Consider the following 27,304-nt stretch of genomic DNA (forward strand, 5'->3'; position numbering starts at 1 on the left):
AGCTGGGATGAGCCTCTGGACTCAAACAGCTCCCTGACACTCACCGTCTAGGCTCATGTTCGAGAAATGGCCACAGCGGGATCAATGCCCATCGAACTGTAACCCAGCAAGAAAGAAGGCCCGCGGGAGACGAAGGAAGGCGAGAAAAAGTGTACAAAGGGTTCTCTTTTGCTTATCCACTTCCTCCCACAAAGAGAACCAAAACAAGCTATGAACACAAATAATACATAATGGTATATAGAAATAGAAAAGTGCTTGAAGAGTCATGTCCCTGCTCCACACTGTCTCCTGCTAAGCATTTCTTTGTTTGCTTCATGAAGTTACATTTATGAAGTTTTAATCTAAAGCGTTCCATTACCTTGCAGACAGTTATTGTAGTAGATATCTGTCTGAGTTTGATACGACTGCATCTTCTGAATCAGATCTTCTGCACATTGGTCAAATGTGTCCTTCAGGTATTCGGGCCTGTAGATTGGAGTTCGTTCCTTCTTCTTGTAATAGTCCTAAGGCAGGTTAAGAAATGGCATTACACGCTTTTAAAAAAAACTGCTTTTGAATTCACAGTAACTGGAGGATAGATACTTATGGAAATGCTGTGTCAAAGTCATCTCTATGTGTTCATAGACTGCAGATATCTTAAGAACATAAGAAATAGGAGCAGGAGTCGGCCATTCGGTCCCTCGAGACTGCTCCGCCATTCAATAAGATCGTGGCTGATCTTCTACCTCAACTACACTTTCCTGCACTATCCCCATATCCCTTGATTCCCTTAATATCCAAAAATCTATCGATCTCTGTCTTGAATGTACTCAACAACTGAGCCTTCACAGCCCTCTGGGGTAGAGAATTCCAGAGATTCACCACCCTCTGAGTGAAGAAATTTCTCCTCATCTCAGTCCTAAATGGCCGGCCCCTTATTCTGAGACTGTGACCCCTGGTTCTAGACTCATCAGCCAAGGGAAACATCTTCCCTGCATCTACCCTGTCAAGCCTGGGGAGCGGGCAGGGAAGTGGCTTTGAGCCCAAGATCAGCCATGATCTTATTGAATGGCGGAGCAGGCTCGAGGGGCCAAGTGGCCTATTCCTGCTCCTATTTCTTATGTTCTTAAGCCCTGTAAGAATTTTACATGTTTCAATGAGATCACCTCTTATTCTTCTAAACTCTAGAGAATATAGTCTACTCAATCTCTCCTCATGGGACAATCCCCCCATCCCAGGAATCAGTCCGGTGAACTTTCATTGCACTCCCTCTATGGCAAGTATATCCTTCCTTAGGTAAGGAGATCAAAACTGTACACAATACTCCAGGTATAGTCTCACCAGGGCCCTATATAATGCAGTAAGACGTCTTTACTCTTATACTCAAATCCTCTTGTAATAAAGGCCAACATACCATTTGCTTTCCTAATTGCTTGCTGTACCTGCATGTTAATTTCAGTGATTCGTGTACAAGGACACCCAGGTCCCTCTGAACACCAACATTTCCCAATCTCTCACCATTTAAAAAATACTCTGCTTTTCTATTTTTCCTACCAAAGTGGATAACTTCACATTTCTCCACATTATATTCCATTTGCCATGTTCTTGCCCACCCACTTAGCCTGTCTATATCCCCTTGAAGCCACTTTGCATCCTCCTCACAACTTACATTCCCACCTAGCTTTGTATCATCAGCAAACTTGGATATATTACATTTGGTCCCCTCATCCAAATCATTGATGTAGATTGTGAATAGCTGAGGCCCAAGCACTGATCCTTGCGGTACCCCGCTAGTTACAGCCTGCCAACCTGAAAATGACCCGTTTATTCCTACTGTCTGTTTTCTGTCCGTTAACCAATCTTCAATCCATGCTAGTATATTACCCCAAATCCCTTGAGCCCTAATTTTGTTTAATAACCTCTTGTGTGGCACCTTATCGAATGCCTTCTGAAAATCCAAATACACCACATCCACTGGTTCTCCCTTATCTATTCTACTAGTTACAACCTTAAAAAACTCTAACAGATTCGTCAAACATGATTTCCCTTTCATAAATCTATGTTGACTCTGCCCAATCCTATTATTATTTTCTCAGTGCCCTGTTACCACATCCTTAATAGATTCTAGCATTTTCCCACGGTGGGAGGAGGAGTCACAGGACATATAAAAAAATCATCTATCCAGTGGGGTCATCTTACTAACAAAATGACATACAGAGTAATAAAAAGGCATTTGGCATGTCAAGCCTGCTCCTTCCATAGACCATATACAATCTACCCTACTGAGGACTATACTCCACCTATTTAATCTGTTCTACATATACGTTCCAATTCCTAAAAAGCATTCATCCAAACAATTATAATATTTATCTAATTTTTTGAATTTGTATTTCCAGCAGCGAACCTCACATATAGGAAAGTCTGGGTGGGCTGTCCTTGACTTTCCGTTCATTACCACAATCACAACCTCCGGGCCTGCGGTTTCCTGGCACGCGTGGTCGACAGGCGAGGACTCGCCGCCTTCAGCAAGAATTTGGAATATTTCTAGTGCAAAAATACAGCTTCAAAATAAGCACCAGGCTCTGGAGTGGTGGGGGTGATTTTAAATGCCTGCATTAGGCACAGGATTTGATGAGATCACTGAAATACAAAACTGTCTTCCCTAACTGGTTAGTTGGTAAATTCATTAGCTCAGGTATTTTAAAGTTCAATCCCTTGTCCGTTCTTGATTAGTTGCTGTCAGCAGGGCAGAGACCTGCAACTGGCCCCGGCTCCTCTGGGAGAGGGAGAAGAAAATCAGTCAGGCTTCCCAGTCCTGATTGTATTTCAGAGACTCCTGCCGGTAAATTGAGGCTCATGCTCATGCTCCATAGCCTGCCGACGCTCAGGCCGGCGCGAACTGGGTGCGGGGAACAATCCCTGCGCCTGAACGAATAGGCCTTAGGTGCACCAGATATTGGGCACTGGGCCTCATTTAAATGAGACGGGTGAGCAGCGGACACCTGCTGGGTATCCCCAGGCAGCTTGCTGGCGAAGAGGCTCGGAATATCGGGCAGCTGCGTCGCCGGTCACGACCTTCAGTTAAGTGCTTAAAGGGGAGGGGAAGGGAAGGCGACCGGGAGAGGGGGGTGATTGGGGGGAGTGGTGCGTGGCATGGTCCCTGGTAGCAGCAGCCCATGGGGGTTTTAATGTGGAGCCGGGAGGAGCACTCCTGCACCTCCTGGCTCCACATTGAGGTGAGTATTTTTTAAACACTTACGCTTTTGGTGGCGACCTGCAGCCTTCCCTTTAAAGACTGCTAGTTGGGCCAACTTTTCCTGTACACAGTCAGCCTGATAACCCAATTTTGCACCACAGTCTCACGATGGAACTGTACCCCAGCAGAGTCAATGTTTTCAGGAGGAGGGAAGGAAAGGAAAGTAAATTGCAAGGGGGGAGGAAGAGAAGTTATTAAAAAAATCCTGAATCCAGCAGAACTGGCTCGAGGGGCTGAATGGCCTACTCCTGTTCTTAGGATACGACAGTACCGTACACGTCATGCAGAGGATTATTGCAAATGAGAAATCATGGTAAACCATTCAACTCTTATATGTGTGGTAAAGAACAAAATAATTGCTCACCTCAGCAACTGCCAGTAAGGCATTGGTATTCTCCCACAAAATGTATGTTATTATTTCTTTAAAATGGCTGGAAAAGACAAATGGTGCATATTAAAGTTTCACACATAATAGCCCTGGGGCTGAAGTGTGGGGGGCAGCGACTGGCTTGGTGACTGGTGCCATATGTGCACTCACTGGGAACACCTGTTGGGTGTGGGCAGAAGTTGCATCTGCTCCATTGAAGGCCTGACATTAAGAAGGAGGCGGCGATGGTGGGATTTGCCAATGCTCCTGCCTCCTCTGCCCCGAATAACCTGGACAAAGGCAAGATAACGCCATCCGGATGGATGGAGCAGCGTAAAATGGGGCCCGCAGGAGTATTCTTGGCCACAAGTGCATTAGATTGCAGGCAGCCACCAGGAAATTGTTCCCTTATAAAGGTGAATGATCCCTCAACCCCCCCCACCCACTCCCCCCCCCAGTGGGTGCCTAAGATATCGACACTGGTGTGGGCGCATCCCTATTTTATGTAACTGGCCTGCCTCTGGAAATTGCTCCCATTGGTCAGGCACAATTCCCGTACCGTTCTAGTTATGGGGGCAGAGCAGGGGGCCAATGTTTTTTTATGAGACTGTTTCAAAGGTGGCTTGTTCTGACTGGGTCACTTCGTGAGATAGCTCACTTTGAAAGGGGCAAGGTTTCTTGGGGTAGGAGATTGCCAACTCTCCTCCAGCAGACCCGACCCGTCCCTATTTTTGGGCGATCATTACGTGGTGCATCTAGAAATTCTGTAGGCTTGATCATCCATCCATCATTGATGGCTGATGGGAGCAACTTTGTAAAAAAAAAAGAAATACGGGGCCCGATTTTAATTGTGCCCGCCCTGAAGGGAACGGGGAGGGTGGGTGCGTGCTTAAGAGTGCGCTCCGATGATGCCATTCAGGCCCTGAGGCGATTTAAACTCGAAATCGTGGGAGTCCCGCCCAATGGCCAAGCAGCCAGTAAAACCCGATGGGATTGGTGTGTCAGAGCCACTGAAGCGGTCTATAAAGAGGCACGGAGCTGCAGCTCAATGGATCATAGAATTGTTTTACTGTCTGGTTGCTCAGCAGAGTTTCCAGCTTCCATTTCACTTCCTTCTCATTTTAAACCTATCAACCCCCCCAATAAGCTTCATCTGCTTATCTAGGCTGCTATGATTGCTAGTTGCTTTTGGATGGTGGAGCATTTGGAGGAAGAGGAGCAGCTGCCTCAACAACCAGCACTATCAGAAGATGGCAGGTGAGGGAGGGGAGGCCATACTCCGTGCACAGGGTGCACAGGCCAAGAGCCACTTTCTTGGACCTATCCAAAGAGGCAGAAGGCAACACTTCTCCACAGCAGACCTCTGCAGCCTCCTACAACAGGGCAGCTTCCTTTCGCACCAGCGGGGGCATGCTTCACCTGTTGCTGCCAAAGCCACCACATCCCTTAGCGTCTTTGCCACTGGCTCCTTTCAGTCTGCTACAGGGGGCATCAGCTGCATCTCCCAGAGGCCAACGCCCTGCTCGCAAGGGGCTGACCAGTACATCCGATTCCCCACTGAGCTCAGGGATTTGCATCAGTGGCCGGCTTGCCCTGTGTGCAGGGCATCACTGACTGCACACAAGTTGCTATCAGGAGACAATACAAGCCAGCAACATTCGCCAACAGTAAAGGCTGCTACTCCATCAATGTGCAGCTAGTGCCCACTCACAAACAGGATTTTGCAAGGTTCTGCAAGGTACCTAAGCAGCTACCATGACGCACTTATCCCGATACAATCTGCAATCCCCCAATATTCGCCCTCCTGGGAACGTGGCAGGACGGTTGCCGGGGGCACGAGAGATGACCCCTACAGGTGTGGCTCACGGCACCCCTCTGCAACCCCTTCACGTCTCAGCAACACAAGTACAAATTCGCAAGCAGGGGACAACCATGGTCATGAGTGAGCACACCGTAGTGAGGCTGAAGCAGAGATTCAAGTGTCTCGACAGGTTTGGGAGCTCCCGACAATATGACCCACGAAGAGTCTCCCGCATCATGGTAGTGTGCTGCATACTGCAGAAACTCACCATACAGAGATCAATAAAGATCATTCAAACCATTTAGATAACATTTATACAGACTCAGAAGCTGCTATTAAATCACACTCCCGACCAAAAGGCCAAATGTGACAACGGTGATTAATTTAATAGCAAACACAATATTTGCCTTCCATTCATTTCTCACCCAAGTAAGCAACCCATAGTGCTTTTCTTTAACGAAGATATACTAGTTCTACTACTGCTACGGAGTACTCCAGCAGAGCTGGTGGAAGTCTGCCGTTCCTCATGCTGGGATTCTTGAGATGATTGTAGTTGGTGACCTCTGGGTACTCAATCGAGCCTGTAAGGGCCCGGCTGCAGACTGCTGCATCTTGGTTGTTGCCGGGACAGTCTGGCCCAGCTATGACTGGCACCATGGCAGGTGTTGGTTGAAAGTGTGGTCTAGGAGCAGATGTGCTGACATCCTGAGAGAGAGAGAGAGAGAGAGAGAGAGAGAGAGGGAGAGCAACAAGCGCCTCGGCCCCTGTCCACCGCACTCTCACCCAGAGTTAAAAAATCAGGGCTATGATTTTTTGAAGTTATATTCAGATAGCTAGTCACGTATTGTAGGGAACCTCACTGTAATACGCTCCGGGGAGGTGGAATGCTGCTAGGCAGCACGCTGGTGTGAAACTTGTCAATTTATCCTTTCAGTGTGTACCAATAACAGAAAGCTATTTACTTACTTTATAATTACTTAATACAAAAATAAGGATGTATCAGTAACATTCAGAAAAATAATAATTAGAATCTACGTACTCAGATTTTTCTGCTGTTTCACCAAAAACTTGATACTTCGAGTCAAGGCGGTTTGGTTTGGAATATTTGATTGCACTAGAAAGACAGAAATGCTTAGTTGTGATTCCACCCTGAATGTGACAGCTGACTGACCCTAGAGATATCCGGGGTGGGGGGGGGGGGGGTGGTCAGCATACAGTCAACAGAGAATAAAAGATTTGCAAACAAACCTGAAAAAAGGAATCTGAAATTAAATCGGAGGTTATTGCTCGCGCTGCACGTTTGCATGGCACAGAGACTGCAAAATCAAGGGCAATCCTGTGAAATTCATCAATGAATATTAATAGTGTTTTCAATGACTTGAGACTTTGGCAAATGTCACAGTCCCTCTGACTGCGCAGCCTACGCAAAAAGTACACTTCAGTTTAGAAGGACATAATTGTCACAGTCATAGTTTCATCTGGATCAAAAAAGCAGCATTTTTGTACTAATACCCAGAGTCTAACTGAAATTCCAAATGATAGATTTACATTGATATGATGAAATGTCATGTAGACATGTCTCAAAGCGCTTCACACAATCCAATATTTTCACTCGTTATGTGGAATATTGTCCTGGCATTTGCGGTCAGCGGCGAAGCAAAGGTGTTCACCACTGGCCCCAAAGAAAGCTGGCCACAGAGCTCTCGCGATTCCTGCGGCGACAGGTTTGCCTTTTTCGATGCGTAAGAGATTACAGCGCTCTATAGTGGGGAATCCCTACCGCGATCTGCTGTGACATCAACAAGCTGTCTAAGCAGCCAATCACAATGCAGAATTCTCACAGACAGGGAAGCAGGAAATGAGAACCTGCTTTTATCCCGACTTTTTAAAAAAACGTTACAGAGACCAAAACAAAGATTGGGGCTCTGTATTTTTGTCTGTGACCTTCGACAGAGGAGCTTAATTCACAGCTGCAGTCTTCAGGAATCGTTTATTCCCGAGGTATCAGTCACCGGTAACAAAGCTGGAGCTCAGTTTGAAATTAACAAAAGAAGAGCAAAACATGGTCTGTGAGCCAGTAATCAGGAAACTATTGCTGGGGCGGGTATGGGCTGCTCCACCAGTGTAAATATTGCAGAACCCTCCAACCACCCGAGCCCCAAGCTGGAAGATCCATCCCAAATCCCGCAGACGCAGTTATTTGCCGATCTGGGCTGAGCAGCTGGTGTCTGCAACAGTGCATCAATGGCGTCTAACCCAGCCCGAGCTAGGGTTGCCAATCCTCCAGGATTGTCTTCAAGACTTAAAGATTAAACCTGCTGGGCACTGCTGCCAGCAACCCCGGACAAAATTTATAGGGGCATTAAAAAAAAGTGTGATATTTTCATTTTCTTTGAACACTATCCTTTCTTAGTTATAAATAAAATTGTGGGGGGGGGGGCGGTGGGTGGCTATTTGACTGGGTGGGGCAGTTGGTGGCGGGAGGTCACGTGACGAAACATCCAGAAATATGTCCAAACCAAGTCGGCAACCCTACCCGAGCAGATCTGCCCTTGCAAGGCTGAGCAATGAAAGAAGACTTGCATTTCTATAGCGCCTTTCACGACCCATGGATGTCCCAAAGCACTTTACAGCCAATGAAGTACTTTTTGGAAGTGTAGTCACTGTTGTAATGTGGGAAACGCGGCAGCCAATTTGCGCACAGCAAGCTCCCACAAACAGCAATGTGATAATGACCAGATAGTCTGTTTTTGTTCTGTTGATTGAGGGATAAATATTGGCCAGGACACTGGGGATAACTAACCTGCTCTTCTTCGAAATAGCGCCATGGAAACTTTTTTGTCCACCTGAGAGGGCAGACGGGGCCTCGCTATAACGTCTCATCCAAAAGACGGCACCTCCGACAGTGCAGCACTCCCTCAGCACTGCACTGGAGTGTCAGCCTAGATTTTTGTGTTCAAGTCTCTGGAGTGAGACTTGAACCCACAACCTTCTGACTCACTGAGCCACAGCTGACAAAAAGTGCCTTGTCACTTTCCCAGAGGTCCAACCGGGTCGTAAGAATTCTTTTTTGGATAAGTCTTGGCTCCCACTGGAGCAACTATGCCGAAGAGAAGGTAATCAATACCCACTGAGATCAATGACCTTGTTCTAGTAAAGGTTTGAAGTCTTCAGTAGGACTCAAAGTGACTCGTGCCAGGTTTAAATGACTACGGCCTTTAAAGGGAATAAAGCGAGGAATTTTCCAGCGAAGCTTGGTAACAAACAGCGCTGTTTAATATTAGGGGGAGGGGAAGAAGAGCCACCCATGTTACCGCCACCCCTTCCACCCCCCCACCCCCCAAATTTAAAGGTCCAGTATAAATGGGGGCGAATGAATGGAAATTTAAAAAAAAGGCAAGCTAACCTAAAAGCTTAGAGACTTAACTGTGACAAAAATAATAGGCCTGAGCACTAAGTTCTTGTTACTGACCTAGGTAGCGTTGAAGCAGTCTTTTGCCCTCTGGAAGATGCAGCTTGGGAGCGCGCATTTTGGGAACCAGAACCAGATGATAATTGAGATCCTGTTGAAGTGAATGAAGAAGCAATATGACTTTTTCCAATGGAGTTACTGCTAATGTTTCACATACCTACTGATATTTTTGGTAGTGTTCTTTGTTATTCTACACCCTCAGAAATATACTAAAATTCAATAAGCTTCTTCAATGGCCCAATTGGTGAAACACAGTGCAGGGTTCAGTTGGTGGAACGCGGTGCAGGGCTCAGTTGGTGGAACGCGGTGCAGGGTTCAGTTGGTGGAACGCGGTGCAGGGCTCAGTTGATGAAACGCGGTGCAGGGCTCAGTTGGTGGAACGCGGTGCAGGGCTCAGTTGGTGGAACGCGGTGCAGGGCTCAGTTGGTGGAACGCGGTGCAGGGCTCAGTTGGTGGAACGCGGTGCAGGGCTCAGTTGGTGAAACATGGTGCAGGGCTCAGTTGGTGAAACGCGGTGCAGGGCTCAGTTGGTGGAACGCGGTGCAGGGTTCAGTTGGTGGAACGCGGTGCAGGGCTCAGTTGGTGAAACATGGTGCAGGGCTCAGTTGGTGGAACGCGGTGCAGGGTTCAGTTGATGAAACGCGGTGCAGGGCTCAGTTGATGAAACAATGTACAGGGCTCAGTTGGTGAAACGCGGTGCAGGGTTCAGTTGATGAAACGCGGTGCAGGGCTCAGTTGATGAAACGCGGTGCAGGACTCAGTTGGTGGAACGCGGTGCAGGGCTCAGTTGATGAAACGCGGTGCAGGGTTCAGTTGATGAAACGCGGTGCAGGGTTCAGTTGATGAAACGCGGTGCAGGGTTCAGTTGATGAAACGCGGTGCAGGGTTCAGTTGATGAAACGTGGTGCAGGGTTCAGTTGATGAAACGCGGTGCAGGGCTCAGTTGATGAAACACGGTGCAGGACTCAGTTGGTGGAACGCGGTGCAGGGCTCAGTTGATGAAACGCGGTGCAGGGCTCAGTTGATGAAACGCGGTGCAGGGTTCAGTTGATGAAACGCGGTGCAGGGTTCAGTTGATGAAACGCGGTGCAGGACTCAGTTGGTGGAACGCGGTGCAGGACTCAGTTGATGAAACGCGGTGCAGGGTTCAGTTGATGAAACGTGGTGCAGGACTCAGTTGGTGAAACACGGTGCAGGACTCAGTTGGTGGAACGCGGTGCAGGGTTCAGTTGATGAAACGCGATGCAGGACTCAGTTGGTGGAACGCAGTGCAGGGTTCAGTTGATGAAACGCGATGCAGGGCTCAGTTGGTGGAACGCGGTGCAGGGCTCAGTTGATGAAACAATGTACAGGGCTCAGTTGATGAAACAATGTACAGGGCTCAGTTGATGAAACAATGTACAGGGCTCAGTTGGTGAAACATGGTGCAGGGCTCAGTTGATGAAACGCGGTGCAGGGCTCAGTTGGTGGAACGCGGTGCAGGGCTCAGTTGGTGGAACGCGGTGCAGGGCTCAGTTGATGAAACAATGTACAGGGCTCAGTTGGTGAAACGCGGTGCAGGGCTCAGTTGGTGAAACAATGTACAGGACACAGTTGGTGAAACGCGGTGCAGGGCTCAGTTGGTGGAACGCGGTGCAGGGTTCAGTTGATGAAACGCGGTGCAGGGCTCAGTTGATGAAACAATGTACAGGGCTCAGTTGGTGAAACGCGGTGCAGGGCTCAGTTGGTGAAACGCGGACGGTGTAGGCCTCAGTTGGTGTAGGGTGAGCCATACAAATCAAAAAGGCCCAAGTTCAACTCCCAATCCATGCTAAGTTAACTGATCCAAACTGTGATGGTGACAAGGAAGTTATAATTGGTCTCAGTGCCCCTGGAGAAAAGTTAGGCAGGGTTTCCATTCCTGATCGCGATTCAGAGACCTCTGCTGGCCACTGCTTGGGTGAGGCTAGGATCGGGTTGGGCTACGATGCGCCACTCAGTTAAATTGCCTGCCGAAGCTCACTAGCCACTTGAGGGAAGTTTTAGAGGCTGCTGGTACCTTTGGTAACTGAGTTAGTATCTTTGTGTGAGGAGGGGAGATAAGGGAAGAAAAAAATCGGAAAGGAGAAGAGAAAAGAACGTAATTTGAAAAATTCTAGGCAACTGACTACCAAATGTGTCATGTTTCACTGGCACTCTCAGGTACCATTCAGTCCAGTGGAGGGTATACAGCCAAATCCCATAACAAAAAGCAGCTATAAAACAAACCGGTTTAGAAAAATCAAGCTTATTTACAACTTTAACTTATTTAATGCCAAATTTTCTGCTGGGGAGCTGGCAACCCTCCAGTATTTCGCCCATTCTTCGTATATGAGCTTCGACAGTATCAGCAGCCTATTTGACTGAGGGCTGTTTCAAGCCAAGCCCCTACCTGATGTCCACACATGCGCACTTTTCAGCTAGAGGCACTGCGCAGCAATGCTCCCTCTAAGCTGTGCGAGTGTGCGGCTACCCAGCAATCGGGGAAGGTACGGCACAGGCCGCTCACAAGCTGTTCGCATTTAAGATACTGCGCGTGCGAACAGTCGTGCAGCAAATTTAAAGATGCCACGCACAAAAAAACTATTTCGAGGGAACACTGCTGGGCAGTTGACTTTTTTTGCCCCCTACCCTAGCCCAGGCTCGCAGAGGCCAAATATAGTGCCTTATCGTCACTCTTTTAAATTTACAGATAGTAGCAGTCCTTGCTGTGCAATTTTTCAATGGGTGAATTGATCAAAGGATAAACAGGAATAAACTCTGCCCGTCGCCCAGCTACTGCCACTTTTGTTCACTATTGGAGTTGAGTTGAAGATGCAAAGGATTCTGTTTTGTACACAAGTCTTACCTCTAGCTACAGATTGGTCATCAGTTGCCTCAGGCGCTGCTTCAGGTATTATTTCTGATTTATGAACCCTGCAGGTTACATTTTTCAGTACAATACAGAATTATTATATATTCAGTATAGATCACAGAATTGTAGCATAGAATTACAGAAGTTTAATGTTTGACCCAGCGTGCCTGTGTCGGCTATTTAAAAGAGCTATCCACTTAGTTCCATTCCATTGCCATTTCCCATTCCCTTTTACATTTTCCTTTTTCAAATATTGATCCATTTCCCTTTTACAAGCTCTATATGCTTCCACCACTGTTTCTGATAGGTCATTCCATATCCTAACAACCCTTTGCATAAAACAAATCCTCCTAATCTCACCCTTTGTCCTTTTGGTGATAATCTTAAATTTATGCCCTCTAGTTACCAATTCCCCAACATCCAAATCCCTCATAGTTTTGAACACCTCAATCAGATCGCCTCTTAACCTTTTCTATTCTAATAAGAATAGTCCCAGGCCGAGATTTTGCTCACCTTGGCTGGTCCGGTACAGCCGGTGTCGGGTCGCGGACCCGCTGCGGGCTCCATCCCACTGCCTAAAATGAACTTATCTTAATGGGGCTTGTTAAGCCCGCCCAGCGAGATTCCCAGCCCAATTAGATGGAGCTGGTCTGGTGACACCATTCATGACATGTCTTGAGCCGGTTTCCTTAAGGGGACCATGGCAACCTTACTTTTGACATTTGTGCTGTCAGTGTTCTACAGCAGTGAAGTGCTGCAAACACTGACAATCACTGCACAGTGATGCACGGCTGCACCCAGGTTCTCTCATGATTCCCTCCATATGCTTGTAGAGGGAGTCAGAGCACGCAGCGAGGTCCTCTTCCCTTCCGATGGGCGGAAGAGACCTCCCCAGGAGACCAAGACAGCCTGGTTGCACTGCAGAGGAGGGCACAAGCAGGGATGTCGTCAGGAGCACCTGGGTGCAATGGTGCGAACCTTTCAATGATCTCATTAGATCAGGAAATGCGAGTACAAATCCACACTCACCTTAATCCTGCTGTGCCTCTCATCACATCACCATCAATCTGCCTTCTCTACCCTACTCCTGCACATCTTTACTCACACCAATTTACCTTGCACCTCCACCCATCCCTCTCTATCTACAGTATCACTTCCCCATCTCATTAGCCATCCCTCACACTCACTCTCATCCTAGTGCAATTTACCAACTAACAGCACACAAGGGTAGCCATTTGGGTGTTTTGTTCAATGTTCATGTAAAGTTTCTGTGACAGAGGCTGTAGGCCCCGCATTGGACTCGTCAGTCACCTGAGAACTCATTTTTAATGTGGAAGCAAGTCATCCTCGGTTCCGAGGGACTGCCTAAGAGAAAGTTTCTGTTAATGTGCTGTCAATCATTGAAACCTTTATTTTCAACACTTTGCATTCTTGGACAGATTTGTGTGCACCTTTAGAAGTGGCTTAGTGAGTTGCAGTGAATGGTGAGACATAACGGTACCCATCACAATGGTGATGAGTGTGAAAGAAATGGCTTGGGCATTGTAGGGATGCTTTATGGTGTTGATGTGAGGTGATGCTAACCTGGTGCATCATGTGGCAGCCAGGGTGTACAGCGTCAAGTGAAGTAAATCTGGCCATGATGAGGCCATCCCGGGCAGCAATGTGCTCGGGTGCTGATACCCTCTGTCCTGTACAGCATCAGGTGATTGCGGAGAAGGTTGGTGCTGCTAGTGTGTCTGGTGCTGCTGGTGTTGGGGCTCATCGTGGTCCGATTCTGAGGGCCAAGGTGAGACAGTATAAACGGTACCCATGCTGATGGAATAGATGGCAGGTGAAGTACAGATGACAAAAGCGATCTGTCAATGGTGAGAGAGGTTGTTCCAATGAGGTGACACTGGATGGAGAGTTTGCTTCAAACACTTGCAGCCTGCATAAAGCTCAATCTGTGTTCCAAATGGAGTAAGCAACACAGCTTCTGCGCTTGGAAAGTGAACAGCAGTGAGCTTTTATAGTGCATTTCAAGCTGTCAACTAATCAGCTGATTCAATGGCCATTCAACTCCCACCTCAGGTTAACAGACGCGGTCCACGAGCAGCGTGGACCTCGTGGGTGAGCAGTTAAAGTTAAAAGGTAAGGTTAAAACCATTATTAAGGATCTGTCAACAAGCCAATAATTGCTTTAATTGGGACACCCGCATCTGCGGGTCGGGTCTGATCCGAGATCACAGACGTGCCATTGGGAAAGGCGCATTGCGGCGGGATGACAGCGGGTTCCCGAACCACCGTCAATAAAATCAAATTTCCCACCCGACCCGCCACCGATCCCGCCCGCTGACCCCCTGGAAAATTCCGGCCCCAGTTTCTCTAGCCCTTCCTCATAAAGCCTCTCATCCCTGGTATCCTTTCAGTGAATTTCCTTTGCACCTTTTTCATGGCCTTGAAACTCTTCCTAAAGATACCCAGAACTGGACTCAATACTCTAAATGCAGCCTAATCATTGATTTCTATAGGTTTAGCATTGCCTCTTTGCTTTTGTACTCTATGCCCCTATTTATAAAACTTAGGGCCCCATATACTTTTTTTTTTTACAGCTTTATTAACTTGTACTCCTACTTGTAAAGATTTGTGTATCTGAACCCTAATTGTCTCTGCTCCTCTACTCCTTTTAAAGTTTTACCATTTAGAATATATCATTCTTTATTCAACCTCCCAAAATGAATCACCTCACATTTCCCTGCATTAAATTTCATTTTACATCTATCTTTCCTATCTATGTCCTCCTGAGGTCACCTAAAGTGCTCTTCACAATTAACCACACTCCTTGTTTTTGTGTTGTCTCCAAATTTTGATATATATATATATATTTTATTATAAATATATAAATAAGAGAGATACAGTGGCCCCAACACTGACCCATGGTGGGCCCCACTGTTTACATCTTGCCAGTCCAAAACACACCCATTAACCATTACTCTCTGTTTTCTGTCCTTTAATCAATTTGCCAACCATGCTGCCACACTCCCTTTAATATCATGCACCTTAATTTTATCAACAATCCGTCAAATTCATCATTGGATTAAAGCTCCTTATCTAACGCCTTTTGAAAATCCACATACACACCAGCCACAGCTTTTCTGTTATTAATGGCAATCATCCGGTCCTCTGGCACAATTTCTGACATGAATCTTGTCATTCATGGGAAATGACTTATGAAATAATACTGGGCGGCCTGCTGGTGGCGCTGTCCAGGGAGAGTATAACTACTCGGGCATGGGGCCAGCTTGCTCAGGACATTCTTTAACAGGAACTAGTGAAGGACACAACTAGATCTCCATGTTGAAAACCAGTTGGTTAAAGCCTTGTTTAACACTCAGACCAAGTGCCTAGTAGTTTTCTTACGTCAATTTCCATATCCAAGGACATTTGAAAGATGTTGGTCCAGTGTCCCTGGGCGAGGGAAGGGGAAAATAGCCAGTGCTCCTTCTGCGATCACTATCCAGTCACCCCTAGAAAGTGTATGGGTTTATAAGATTTGGTGACTTGGACAGCCACCTTGAACCATATCAAATGCAACATTGAATAACTGCACTCAAGTCTGTCGTGAAAGAGATAGGGAAAAAATCAATACAGACAATAGGAAGATTTTCTCGCTTCTGTCTCAGCAGAGTGATCTTTGTGCACCATTCTCCCTCTTTTACATTTAGCGCTTGGTGCCATTCTCTGTTCCATGCTGGGCTGCGCTGTGTAGTACAAAGACTCAGAGCACAAAAACAACCAGCATCCTACATTTACTTTTGTGGGTCAGAGTGCTTTAACCCAATGATGAATTTGTAGATGCACATTTCTGGAGCACTCTGCTGCCATTGGCTCCCTGCTAGCGCCAGTGAAATCACTGAGCCATTTTCACTTACTGTAGTAACTCTTTGATGACACCAACAGCCACATCTTCAGTGGCATTTCTTCCCTTTCTGGTGGGCTGCAGCAGACTCTCGTTTATAGAGAATCCTACTTTCGTCTCCTCTTTCTGAAAATCAATGCGAGTGGCTAGAGCAATTGGCCCCTGGAGAGGAACTTCTGTTAAGGCTGGAACCTAGGACAAAGACAAATTAAAAGAAGCCTAATAGCTCAAACAATCGGTGACTGACAATGAAATCATTTTGGGCATTCTGATTTATTAATGTTGATGCACGGTAAGCCAAATACAATAAAGCCATCCTTATATCCCACGCAAAACCACCGATGGGAGTCGCTTGCTGTTGGTGCTGAACTTGCCCTATTTTTATTGCAGGGCAAGGATCAAAATGACAAAGCTGGCATGAAGTGCTGCCACAAGTGGCCGTTTGCCTCGGCCTCAGGAGGACGGCAGGAGAATGCACTCCTGAAAAGGGTCGTGGCCCCAGAGGTAGCGCTGCAATATAAATGGGGTATTAAAGGTCAGCTGTACACTGAAGGTACATGTGCACATCAGCCATTACACCTGTGTTTGAAGGCTACTGCTAAGTGTCAATGCAAGGGTCAAGATTCGGGCCTAGCACAGTTGTGCTCGGCGTGCACGCACAATGTGCCTGCTCAACAGAGACCCTGACTTCACTGGAAATCCCATGATCGGTCCATTTTAATACATTCTTCATGCCCCCTGCTCACATTGGGCATAAAGGGGTGGTGTTTTCAACAAAGCTGTTCTTAAAGGGCCACTGCTCAGATTTAAAGGGGACCCGCAAGCAACATTTCAACAGGCAGAAGTACACTGGTAGGAAGAGCAAGGGTAGAGAACCAAATAATTGGACAGGGTTCACCAAAGGAAAAAAAAGGAGTGCAACAATCAAGATGCAGGAAAACAATTCCAAACATCAACAATAAAACAAACTCCTAAATGCAGCAGCAAAAATAGTACAAAACACCTTTACGAATCCTACTCTCAAAGGCTAGATCACGCCTCGACTCCAGTGCTCATGGTATCAATGCAGTCCAGCCAGAAAGCACAGGGATTTGTCCGTGTCGGCTAATTAAATAAAATTGCACATTTTCCCTTTTGCGCAAGAGCTCAAATTGCACTTCTCTAAGCCCGTGACGAAAAAAAAAATTGTGAGATTAGCATTGGGTGAGGTTCAGACCTACAGCCTATTTGCCCGATTTCTCACCCCCTACCCCTGCATAATGGGAGACTGCTCCTGGATTTTCTGTCCTAAAATCTTTCTTTAGACTATGTCAGTGGTTTTCAAACTTTCCTGTAGGGGGGGACTCCCTGTAAAATACTGACACAGTTCAGGGACTCTCTGAAAATATTGGCATACCCCCAGAATCCACTGCAAGTAATGATATGCTCTCAGGCAGCTCCTGGCAAATAATAGGACACTCACTTGAACAAATTAACATTGAGAGGGAGGAGTTACTAGCGGTTTTAGCGGGCTTAAAAGTGGATAAATCCCCAGGCCCAGACAAGATGTATCCCAGGCTGCTGTGTGAGGCAAGGGAGGAGATTGCAGGGGCTCTAACACAAATTTTCAGAACCTCTCTGGCCACAGGGGAGGTGCCAGAGGACTGGAGGACAGCTAACGTAGTACCATTATTCAAGAAGGGCTGGGTGGGTTGGGGGGGGGGGCAGTGGGGTGGGAAAGAGATGATACTATTTTGGACTCCACAGGAAGCACCTGGTTGAGTTTAACATTTGATGCATCTTTTAATGTTTAATGCCTTTGCTACTACAGGGTTATAGCCTATGAAACCCAGGCAGAGAGGACCTGCGGGAAGGAGGGAGGAGGACAGTAGCAGTATGTTTGTGTGTGTGTGCTAGGCCGATGTAGCAGAGCCTGGTCTCCAATCGTCTTGGACCCCCTTGCCATTGGACCAAGACCTTGCTCTGTCAAGCCCGTGTGGTAGCTGGTGTGCAACGGCCACCCCACGTTAAAAGAAATCACGCACAGGCATCTTCCACCCTTTAAAATGAAGTTCGGGACCTGGAACGTTAGGACCCTCATGGACAACCCCAACAGTGACAGAGACTGTAGGTCCCGCATTGGACTCATCAGTCACCTGAGAACTCATTTTTAGTGTGGAAGCAAGTCATCCTCGGTTCTGAGGGACTGCCTAAGAAGAAGAGACTCCCAGAGTGCCCCCTGCAAATATTGACACACTCTCAGAAACACCTGTTCTAATTTACCAAATACAGTGTCAGGTACCTAAAGGGAAATAGTGGTATCACTGTAAATATACAGCAACAGAAATATACAGCAACAGAAGTAACTTGTTACTAAGACAACAAATACAAAAATATGCAGAAAAAAGATACGAATATGAATTTTTCAGCCCTCCATGGGCTCAGTATCATTCAAGGCATTGTATTTACCGAATGAGCAATCAGGGGATGCAATTTTAAGATTTTTTTTAGTAAAAACAGTTTCCACTTACCATCACACAGTTGAGATAGTTAGCCCTCTTATCCATTAGGTCCTTGATAATTTTGGAAAATCTATACAATTCCTTAGGCAACACAATCTGGGAGCGGAGAGGGGGGGTTACAATTATATTATACAGCAACATAAATCACACAGACTAAACCTGTTTTCATTGTCTCTGCCTTAAATTGCTAACAAAAGACTTACTTGTCTCTTATCAGTCTTTCGTTCTCAGTTCTGATGAAAGTCTTCTATCTAACATGTTAACTTACCATTTTTTCTTCTCGAATGCTGATGCGTACAGCCTTTATTTGCGATTTTTATTTGAGATTTCCGGCATTTGCAGTTTAATGCTTATTCTTTAAAATATGTAGTTACCAAATTCATTTGTTTTCAGAGGCCATCATTTTGTTGGGCTTCTATTGCATCTAGCAGTTAGTAAGAGAGGAAATGCTGATGTCATTTTGTTTCCTAATCCCTTCCTTTCCTGAAGCTGCTGACTCGTGTTGGAGTCAGGCTCCAAGAGTGCTGGGCAATCCCCAGCACTTTACCAGGATCAGCTAGTCTTCGTGTCTCGGCCTGGAGAATGAACGTTGGCCAGCTATTTTACCACAGCATGCACCACAGCCGAGCCTAGTCGTGTCCTCACCGGACATCCACACCCGCACTTTTCAGTCGGCACCAGTAGACAGTGACCAGAAGCAGGAACTCTGGCTACACTTTAAAAAAAAATTCTTTATCCCAGGGATCACTACTACCTTAACAGCGATCAGACAACTCACATTCGCAGGTCTGCTGTGTTAGCCATGTAGACCAGGGATCAAAGCTGGGAACGTCCTGGTCTGTCCAGCTAATGCAGCAGATTTCTGAATGTGTAAGCGTGATGTGTGATCACACGCATATAAGATATTTTTCATCTGAGCTGCAGGCACAAATAGCCACATGGGAATATAATGTTGTGGCAAGAACTGAGACCTGGCTCAAAAAAGGGCAGGATTGGGTATTTAGTATTCCTGGCTATAAGGTGTTCAGGAAAGATAGGGAAGGAAAGATGGGAGGTGGTGTGGCAGTATTGGTTAAGGAGAATGTTACAGTGCTGGAGAGGGAGAATATCCTGGAGGGGTCAAGGACAGAATCTATATGGCTATATGTTAAGAAATAATAGAGGTGCCATTACACGACTAGGGCCTAGAAATTCAGTCTGGACACTTTTGGGGCGCTAAAGTCGGGCGCTCGCTAAAGTTAGCGCCCGCCGGAAAGTGCAGGCCACCTCGCCGAAATTCAGTAGAGTTGGCCAAGAGTTTGGCTGAGCGCTGAAACTGGCGTTGCAATGCTCTGTTCAGGCGCTAATCCGGCGATGCGGCCTGATAACGCCGAGGCCGGGCGCAGCGCAGGTGCGGTCATGTTTTGATTGACAGCAGACACCCTGACGCCGGCCTGCTCTTAAAGGGGGAAGGGTCGACTTTGACTGCTGCCACGCCCTGCATACTGGAGCCCTGCAGCTAGGCCTCAACACTGCTGGTGGGCCAAAATAGCACCAGGAGACATGGAGAGGGCCCGTGAACGAGCGCAGCGCTTCTCCGAGCATGCTCTGAGGGTGCTCATTAATGGTGTGGAGGACAAAAGACAGATCTTGTGCCCAGACAGTGGCAACAAGGCTCCCAGGAGCGAGTACAGGAAAGCCTGGAGGAGAATCGCCCGCAGGGTGTCATCCACCTGCGATGTCCCCAGGAGTGCGGACCAATGCCGCAAGAAGTTCAACGACCTCACTCGGTTGGTGAAGGTGAGTACCCTTTCCAGTGTCCTCCTCATCCTTGCATGTGAACCTCACATTATGGGCAAAGGGACCTCAAAGGCCTAATGGGCAGCCCTCCTCCTGCAGCAATGGCACTGGCATGATCATCAATAGCACTTTCTGCACTTACCACACTGGCCAAGCTATTCCACCATGGGAGGCAGTGCACACAGCAACAGGGCACCACACTGTACTTAGAGTCCGTCCTTTCTCTTGCAGGCCAAGCTGGCAAGGAATTTGAGGAGCCAGACTGTCACCGGTGGAGGCCGTCCCCAGTACCAGGCGCTCACTGATCTGGAGGAGAGCGTGGCTGGACTCATGCGTTCCCGGGTGACTGGCCCTGTTGCGATCGGAGATGCGGACCCTGTACTGGAACCCACTGGTAAGGACATGACCGGTTGGACCTCTCTCGTTGCCCTAGCGCTTCAGATCTAGATCCTTTCCCACTGACCGACAAATGCGCATAATGCCACCACTCAGGCCTCCCTCGCTGACGCCGTGTCCTCACTCTAAAGCTACTCTTATGCCTTCCTGCTTTCAGCTGCTGAGGAGGAGGTGGTCCCTGAAGCTCCGAGTGCCAGGCCCTTGGAGGAGGAGGACGACGAGGACCAGGAGGAAGGCGGCACATCGGGGGAACCCTCAGCCGCGCCAGGGGATGGCAATGGAGGGGGGACGTCAGGCCTGCAGGAGAGCCAGGGGGAAGTGTTGCAGGGGAGGGCAGATCCTGTGGCCAGTGGGGTTGAGGCACGCGGGAAGGGTCCGGCAGCATGCCGGCCTGCTCCCCAGAGGGGGGAGGTGTTGCAGGGGAGGGCAGATCCTGGGCGCAGTGGGGTTGAGGCACGCGGGAAGGGTCCGGCAGCACGCCGGCCTGCTCCCCAGAGGGGGGAGGTGTTGCAGGGGAGGGCAGATCCTGGGCCCAGTGGGGTTGAGGCAGGCGGGAGGGTTCGGCCAGCTCGGCCACCTTCTCCCCAGAGGGAGAGTCCTCCCTCCAGTCCGGAGAGGGTCCTCGCCCAGGAGGTGCGCCTCCTCGAAGAGATCTCGGCGGCCTCTGAGCGGCGCCACCAGGAGTTCATGGGGGTTGTGGACCAGATGCCTCAGGCCATTCAGTCCCTGGCTCAGAGTGTGGTCGCATTCGGGGAATCACAGGCCAGGGGGGTGGTACAACTCGCGGCAGCCCATGACAGGGGTGTCCAGCATCTCGCGGCAGTGCAGGACGCGACTCGCGAGATGAGTGGTGCCGTCCAGACACTGGCACAGCTGATGCGGCCACATACCAGGGCAGTTCGGGCACTCACTTCTGCCACACTCGCTGTGGCGCAGAGGCTTCGCCACGGCACCCACCGCCCTGCTGCAGCACAGCGGTCTGGCCTCCACCAGATAGCTGCGCCTGCTGCACTGCCAGGCCGGCCGAGTGCCAGTGTCTCTGGCGAACATCACGCGCCTGCCATCAGCCAGCTTGCCCCCCTTGGTGCAGCCGACACTGCCACTCCCCCAGCCAAGGTGCGACGAGCTGCTGCTGGCACTGATGCTGGCCAGCGACAGCTGCAGCAGTCAGCAGCCGGCCCCTCCCGGGACGTGCGTCGTCTAGGCCGACCCCCAAGGGCATCTGCCGACACGCCTCGGGGCCCTCATGAGCCTTCCCCCAGCCTTGTCCCAGCCACAGGGCCCAGGTTGAGGCGGAGCAGCAGGTCGGGCAGGGGCCGGGGAAGGCTGTCTAAGGACTCGCCCTCTCGGCACACCCACTAGAGTGTGGTGAGAGCGGTTTTTTATATATGGGGGGGCTTGTGTTTTGGGGGGGATTATTTTGGGAAGGCCGAAGATCAAGGCCTTGTTTGTTTTTATGGGGGTGTTTGTGTTGTGGAGGGGGGCCCTTATTTTTGTAAGGCCGATGTTGAAGGCCATTTGGATGGCCAAGTTTTGTAAGTCCTCCCCAGGTTTTGGGAGCAACAGATGTTTTTGACTGTTTTTTGGGGCTCTTGTCTGTTTTTCTGTTTCATGTGGGAAGGGCCCTGAGTTTGTGAAATAAAGCGTTTTATTTATTCAGCATGTCCAGGTGTCATGTTTCAAGTGGTTGTTGCGTTAACCGGCTGAGGGCTTGCGGAGCGGCTGCCTTCAGGTGCGTACATTTCCACAGCCCATTCCCTGACAGGGGGCCTAGAAGTGTCGAGCAATAAGCCCCCGGCGGACGGCCCTTGGACCTTGTGGCTCCCTCCTGGGCTGGTACTCCTCCTCCTCCTCCTCCTCCTCATGGTCCTCCTGCTCGTCCTCCTGAGGTGGTGGTGCAATGTCAGGTGGCAGTGCCTGAGTCCTGCGGATAGCCAGGTTGTGCAGCATGCAGCACACGACGACGAACTGGGAGACTCTATCCGGCGAGTACTGTAGAGAGCCGCCGGAACGATCCAGGCAGCGGAACCGTTGCTTGAGGACGCCTATCGTTTGCTCTATGATGTTCCTTGTGGCTTGATGGCTTTCGTTGTATGCCTCCTCCGCTGGGGTCCTGGGCGCGCGGAGCGGGGTCATGAGCCATGTACACAAAGGGTAGCCCTTGTCCCCAATAAGCCATCCCCTTGGTGGAGGCTGTGCCTCGAACATGTCAGCCACAGTAGTCTGGCGCAGGATGAATGCATCGTGGCTGCTTCCTGGGAAGCGGGCATTGACAGCTAGGATGCGCTGCCTGTGGTCACACACCAGCTGTACATTGAGGGAATGGTAGCCCTTCTGGTTGCGGTAATCCTCGGCATTGTGGATAGGTGCCCGCATAGCCACATGCGTGCAGTCAATGGCGCCCTGCACCATGGGGAAGCCCGCGAACCTGCCAAATCCGACTGCATGCTGCTCCTGCCTCTGTCGGGTCATGGGGAAGGAGATGAATTGGTGTCTCCTCGCGAAAAGTGCATCGGTGACCTGCCGGATGCAGCGATGCGCGGCAAACTGGGAGATGTTCGCTATGTCCCCAGCAGCGGCTTGGAAGGAGCCGCTTGCATAAAAGCTCAGAGCCACCGTGACCTTCACTTCCACCAAGAGAGACGTCCTGCACATCAGCTGTGGACGCAGATCTCTGTGAAGCAGCTGGCAGATCTCTGCAACCACCTCCCTTCTGAAGCGCAGCCTCTTAACACAATGCGCCGCAGTCATGGTGAGATAGGACACCTGCTGCCGGTATTGCCTGAGTGTGTAAGGCCTACGTTGCCGACGCCTGATGGCCCCTCTGCGTCTAGGCATGGCTGGCCCTCTCTCACAGCGTCTGCGAGCCCTTCGCACATAATGCTGCAACTCAGGGTTGCACCCCCATACAGCCCCCATAATGAAGTTGAAAACAGTGAAATCACAATGAGTCAAATGTCAAAGCACTGGCCAGAAGCCAAAAATACCTCTCCTATGTTGTCCCAAATCAGTTAGCTCTGTCCCTTGGTCTCTGTCCAGAAATCCAAAGCAGTAAAGTCATTGCAGCAAAATGGCTGGGCTTTATAGGTCAGTGTAAGTGCCCTTTAATTAGCGCTCCCCGAGGCCCACAGGGCCTCTGTTGCGTTCCACTTCACAGTTCTTAGCAGCGCCACGCCCACATTGGGCGGGCGCCACTGAATTTCCGGTTTGGGGCGCACAAACAGCGTTGTGCAACGATATGACGTCATAAGCTGCGCGCGCACCTGAGTGGGCGCAAACACTTTGCGCCGGCGCTAAATGTCAACTGAATTTGGGCGTCGGCGCGGATCGCGCTGCGCCCGGGCGCAAAGTGCCTAGCGCTGGAAGTAGACCCCTCTTATGGCGTTAACGGCTGGCGCTATCCACTGAATTTCTAGGCCTAGGTGTATTCCACAGACCACCAAATAGTGGGAAAGATCTGGAGGAGCAAATTTACTGAGAAATTACAGAGAGGTGCAAGAACTATAAAGTAGTAATAATGGGGGACTTCAACTATCCTACTATAGACTGGGATTGTAATAGTGTTAAGCGCAGAGAAAGGGAAGAATTTCTGAAGTGTGTTCAGGAGAACTTTCTTGATCAGTATATTTCTGGCCAGACGAGGGAGGAGGCATTGCTGGATCTGGTTCTGGGGAATGAGGTAGGTCAAGTGGAGCAAGTGTCAGTAGGTGAACGTTTAGGGAACAGTGATCATAGTATCATAAGGTTTAGATTAGTTATGGAAAAGGACAGGGAGCAATCTAGAGTAAAAATGTTTATCTGAGGGAAAGACAATTTCAGTGGGATGAGAACGGCTCTGGCCCGGGTAAACTGGAATCAAAGATTGGCAGACAAAACTGTAATGGAACAATGGGCTGCCTTTAAAGAGGGAATAGTTCAGGTATAGTTCAGGTACATTCCCACTAGGGGGAAAGGCAGGGCAACTAAAGTCAGGGCTCCCTGGATGACGAAACAGATAGAGAATGTGATGAAGCAGAAAAAGAGCATGTATGACAAATGTCAGGTTGCAAATACATCTGAGAGTCTGAGGTCAGAGGAGAAGTGAAAAAGAAGATAAGAGGAGCAAAGAGAGGGTATGAGAATAGAAAGGCAGCCAACATAAAAGGTCATCCAAAAGTCTTCGACAGGCATATAAATAGCAAAAGGGTAGTAAGAGGAGGGGTGGGGCAGAGTAGGGACCAAAAAGGAGACCTATGCATGGAGGCAGAGGGTATGGCTGAGGTACTAAATGAGTACTTTGCAACTGTCTTCACCAAGGAAGAGGATGCTGCCATAGACATAGTGAAGGAGGAGGTAGTGGAGACACTTGATAGCATAAAAATTATTAAAGAGGTATTAGAAAGGCTGGCTGTACTTAAAGTAGATAAGTCACCAGGAGCAGATGGGATGCATCCTAGGATGCGGAGGGAAGTTAACGTGGAAATCGCGGAGGTACTGGCCATAATATTCCAATCCTCCATTGATACGGATGGGGGGGGGGGAGGTGCCAGAGGACTAGAGAATTGCTAATGTTACACCATTGTTCAAAAAAGGGTGTAACGATAAACCCAGCAACTACAGGCCAGTCAGTTTAACCTTGGCAGAGGGGAAGCTTTTAGAAACAGTAATCAAGGACAAAATTAACAGCCACTTGGATAGGTGTGGATTAATTAAGGAAAGCCAGCACGGATTTGTTAAAGGCAAAACGTGTTTAACCAACTTGATCGAGTTTTTTGATGAGGTAACAGAGAGGGTTGATGAGGGTAATGCGGTTAATGTAGTGTACATGGATTTCCAAAAGGCGTTCGACAAAGTGCCACATAATAGGCTTGCCAGCAAAGTTGAAGCCCATGGAATAAAAGGGACAGCATGGATACGGAATTGGCTAAGTGATAGGAAAGCAAGCATAGTAGTGAATGGTTGTTTTTCGGACTGGAGGAAGGTTCTAGGACCACTGCTTTTCTTGATATATATTAATGACTTGGACGTGGGTGTACAGTGTGATTTAAAAAAAAAAATATTTGAAGATTTAGTGCTATTTTGGGGCCGTAGTATTTATAAGTCTTGACAGCACTTCCTGTCAGACTTATGAATGGAGCATTCCCTGCTCCGATTGGCTCCCCATGGCCCACGTGATCCCAGGGGATGCATCGAACTAACTGCGCCCCTGGGATACGCAAGCACTGCGCGCCGGCAGCTGGACCAGGCCCCGGATTGGAATTCCACGGGGGCCCACAGCTCAACGGCCGGCGCTCAATTAATTTGAGATCATGCAACAGAAAAATGAGTATTTTCTGGATAATAAATAACTCATTCTGTATTCTTTTGGTTAAAGAAATTGCTTTAAAATGTTATTGTTTTTGAATAGGGGAAAAAAATTACAGCAGCATTTCCCCTCTTGCTATTGCACAATATCATGGTGCATGGAAGCCCCATCACAGTCTGCCAGGAAGCAGAAGAACACGGTTTTGGGTCCTTTCCTCACCTCAGCTGTCAATGGCTGAGTGGGGACTTCCACACCGGGCTATGAGGGAAACTCAAAAGCACTGGTTATCCTGCAATACTCACTCATACCTCACAGTTACTGGCACATGAGATACATAAAAGGAATGAGAGAACATTCACAAACACAAGAACTGAAAACAAAAGACAACGGGCTGGATTTTGATACTGGAGGCATGTAGGAGGTGGGATTACAACTTTCGGGGTTGTAGTCCCACCTCCATCGAGTTGTGACCAACCCACGCGATTTTCACTTGATTGACCTTGTTGAGCCCACCCAGCGAGCTCAGCAGGCCAATTTAGGGCCACCCGGCAACAGGTGACATCACAGATTGACATTTCATCTGTCAAGAGCGTTTGACAGATGAAATATCCGCGTTTCACAGCTCTTTGAAGCTGTCAAACACTGACAATCTGTACTCCAAGTTAATTCCTTCCTCTCAGGCTGATTTAGAGATCTCTCCAGAACAGAAAGCTGAATGCTGCAACTTTTGACAGCTCGCGGCCATTCTGCTTTCTATGCTGGTGAGATGAGGGACTCACGAGACCTGAAGGAAGGAAGGCTGTAAAGGTAAGTAAAACTTCTTTAAACACTTTACACACACCAAACACACTTACCTCTGCACTCATGCATCCATCACTCACCTGAACAGGACAACTCGAACCCTCCAAGCCCTTTAGCCCGATGGTCCGCCTCGCTAACTTGGCGTGGTTTGGAGCTGTCGGGAATCCCACACTTCAGGGATAAAAATAGGGATTAGGCTAAAAACTGCCTGTTAACTACCTGTTAACAGGCAGTTAATTGGCACTAATCCCCTTCCCGCCTCGGGGAGGCGGCTCCCAGCACAGGTCGGGTACCCACCTCCTTTGAAACTGGCATGTAGGCGGGTTGGGGGTGGGATGGGTACGTGCCCCCCGATTTCACGATTTTAAACCCCCACACGCCTCCAATCCTGCCTCCACGGCCCAATGAAAATCCTGCCCAATGTTGCTGTTGCATCCGTTTCAAAATGACCAAAAATTGCAAATTGGAGAAATGCAGGTAGTGACTAAGTGGAATGCAATGACTGTCATGTGCCAGCATTTCAGTGCCACTGTTATATTAGTCAGTAAAAGATATGCTTCAAATCTGATGATTGTTTGGCGTGATTTCAAAAGTTGAAGAATAATTGAGAAACTTAAGGGAAGACCCCATAGCGAAGGGCAACACCAAGAGTGGAAAAAGTTGGAGATAAGATAGAATAAATCAAGAATAGTGGCTAAAATTAGGTTTTAAAAGAATCTAGAATGTAAGAGGAAGACAAGGTGATAGTAAGGAATCCACGATTTTGAAGTGCAGGGAAAAATAAGTTGCAGGAGGAGACAATACGGGGAATGTTGATTGTAGGAAGGCTTATTTGCAGTTAATGAGGAAGAGAATGAGGTTGAGAGGAGCAATGGTTATAGTAGTGATGATAAAA

General features: G+C 48.5%; 1 protein-coding gene across 5 annotated transcripts in view; it reads right to left on the bottom strand.

The window, feature by feature from the left end:
- ccdc180 (coiled-coil domain containing 180) overlaps nt 1-27,304 on the bottom strand; it is a 185,032-nt gene that overhangs the window by 25,099 nt on the left and 132,629 nt on the right. For 4 of the 5 annotated variants that reach the window (XM_085965433.1, XM_085965436.1, XM_085965434.1 and 1 more), the window contains 7 exons: nt 18,159-18,245; nt 15,662-15,840; nt 11,742-11,809; nt 8,876-8,966; nt 6,443-6,517; nt 3,600-3,666; nt 359-503 (listed from right to left, as the gene is read on the bottom strand). In XM_085965433.1, the coding sequence (XP_085821559.1) occupies nt 359-503; nt 3,600-3,666; nt 6,443-6,517; nt 8,876-8,966; nt 11,742-11,809; nt 15,662-15,840; nt 18,159-18,245 (712 nt within the window). The remainder of the gene's footprint in view (nt 1-358; nt 504-3,599; nt 3,667-6,442; nt 6,518-8,875; nt 8,967-11,741; nt 11,810-15,661; nt 15,841-18,158; nt 18,246-27,304) is intronic. The other variant, XM_085965435.1, reaches the window with a different exon arrangement.

Source organism: Somniosus microcephalus, chromosome 23 (assembly GCF_052327205.1).
Source record: "Somniosus microcephalus isolate GS21.2 chromosome 23, FLI_Smic_1.0, whole genome shotgun sequence".
In the NCBI taxonomy this organism is placed as follows: Eukaryota; Metazoa; Chordata; class Chondrichthyes; order Squaliformes; family Somniosidae; genus Somniosus; species Somniosus microcephalus.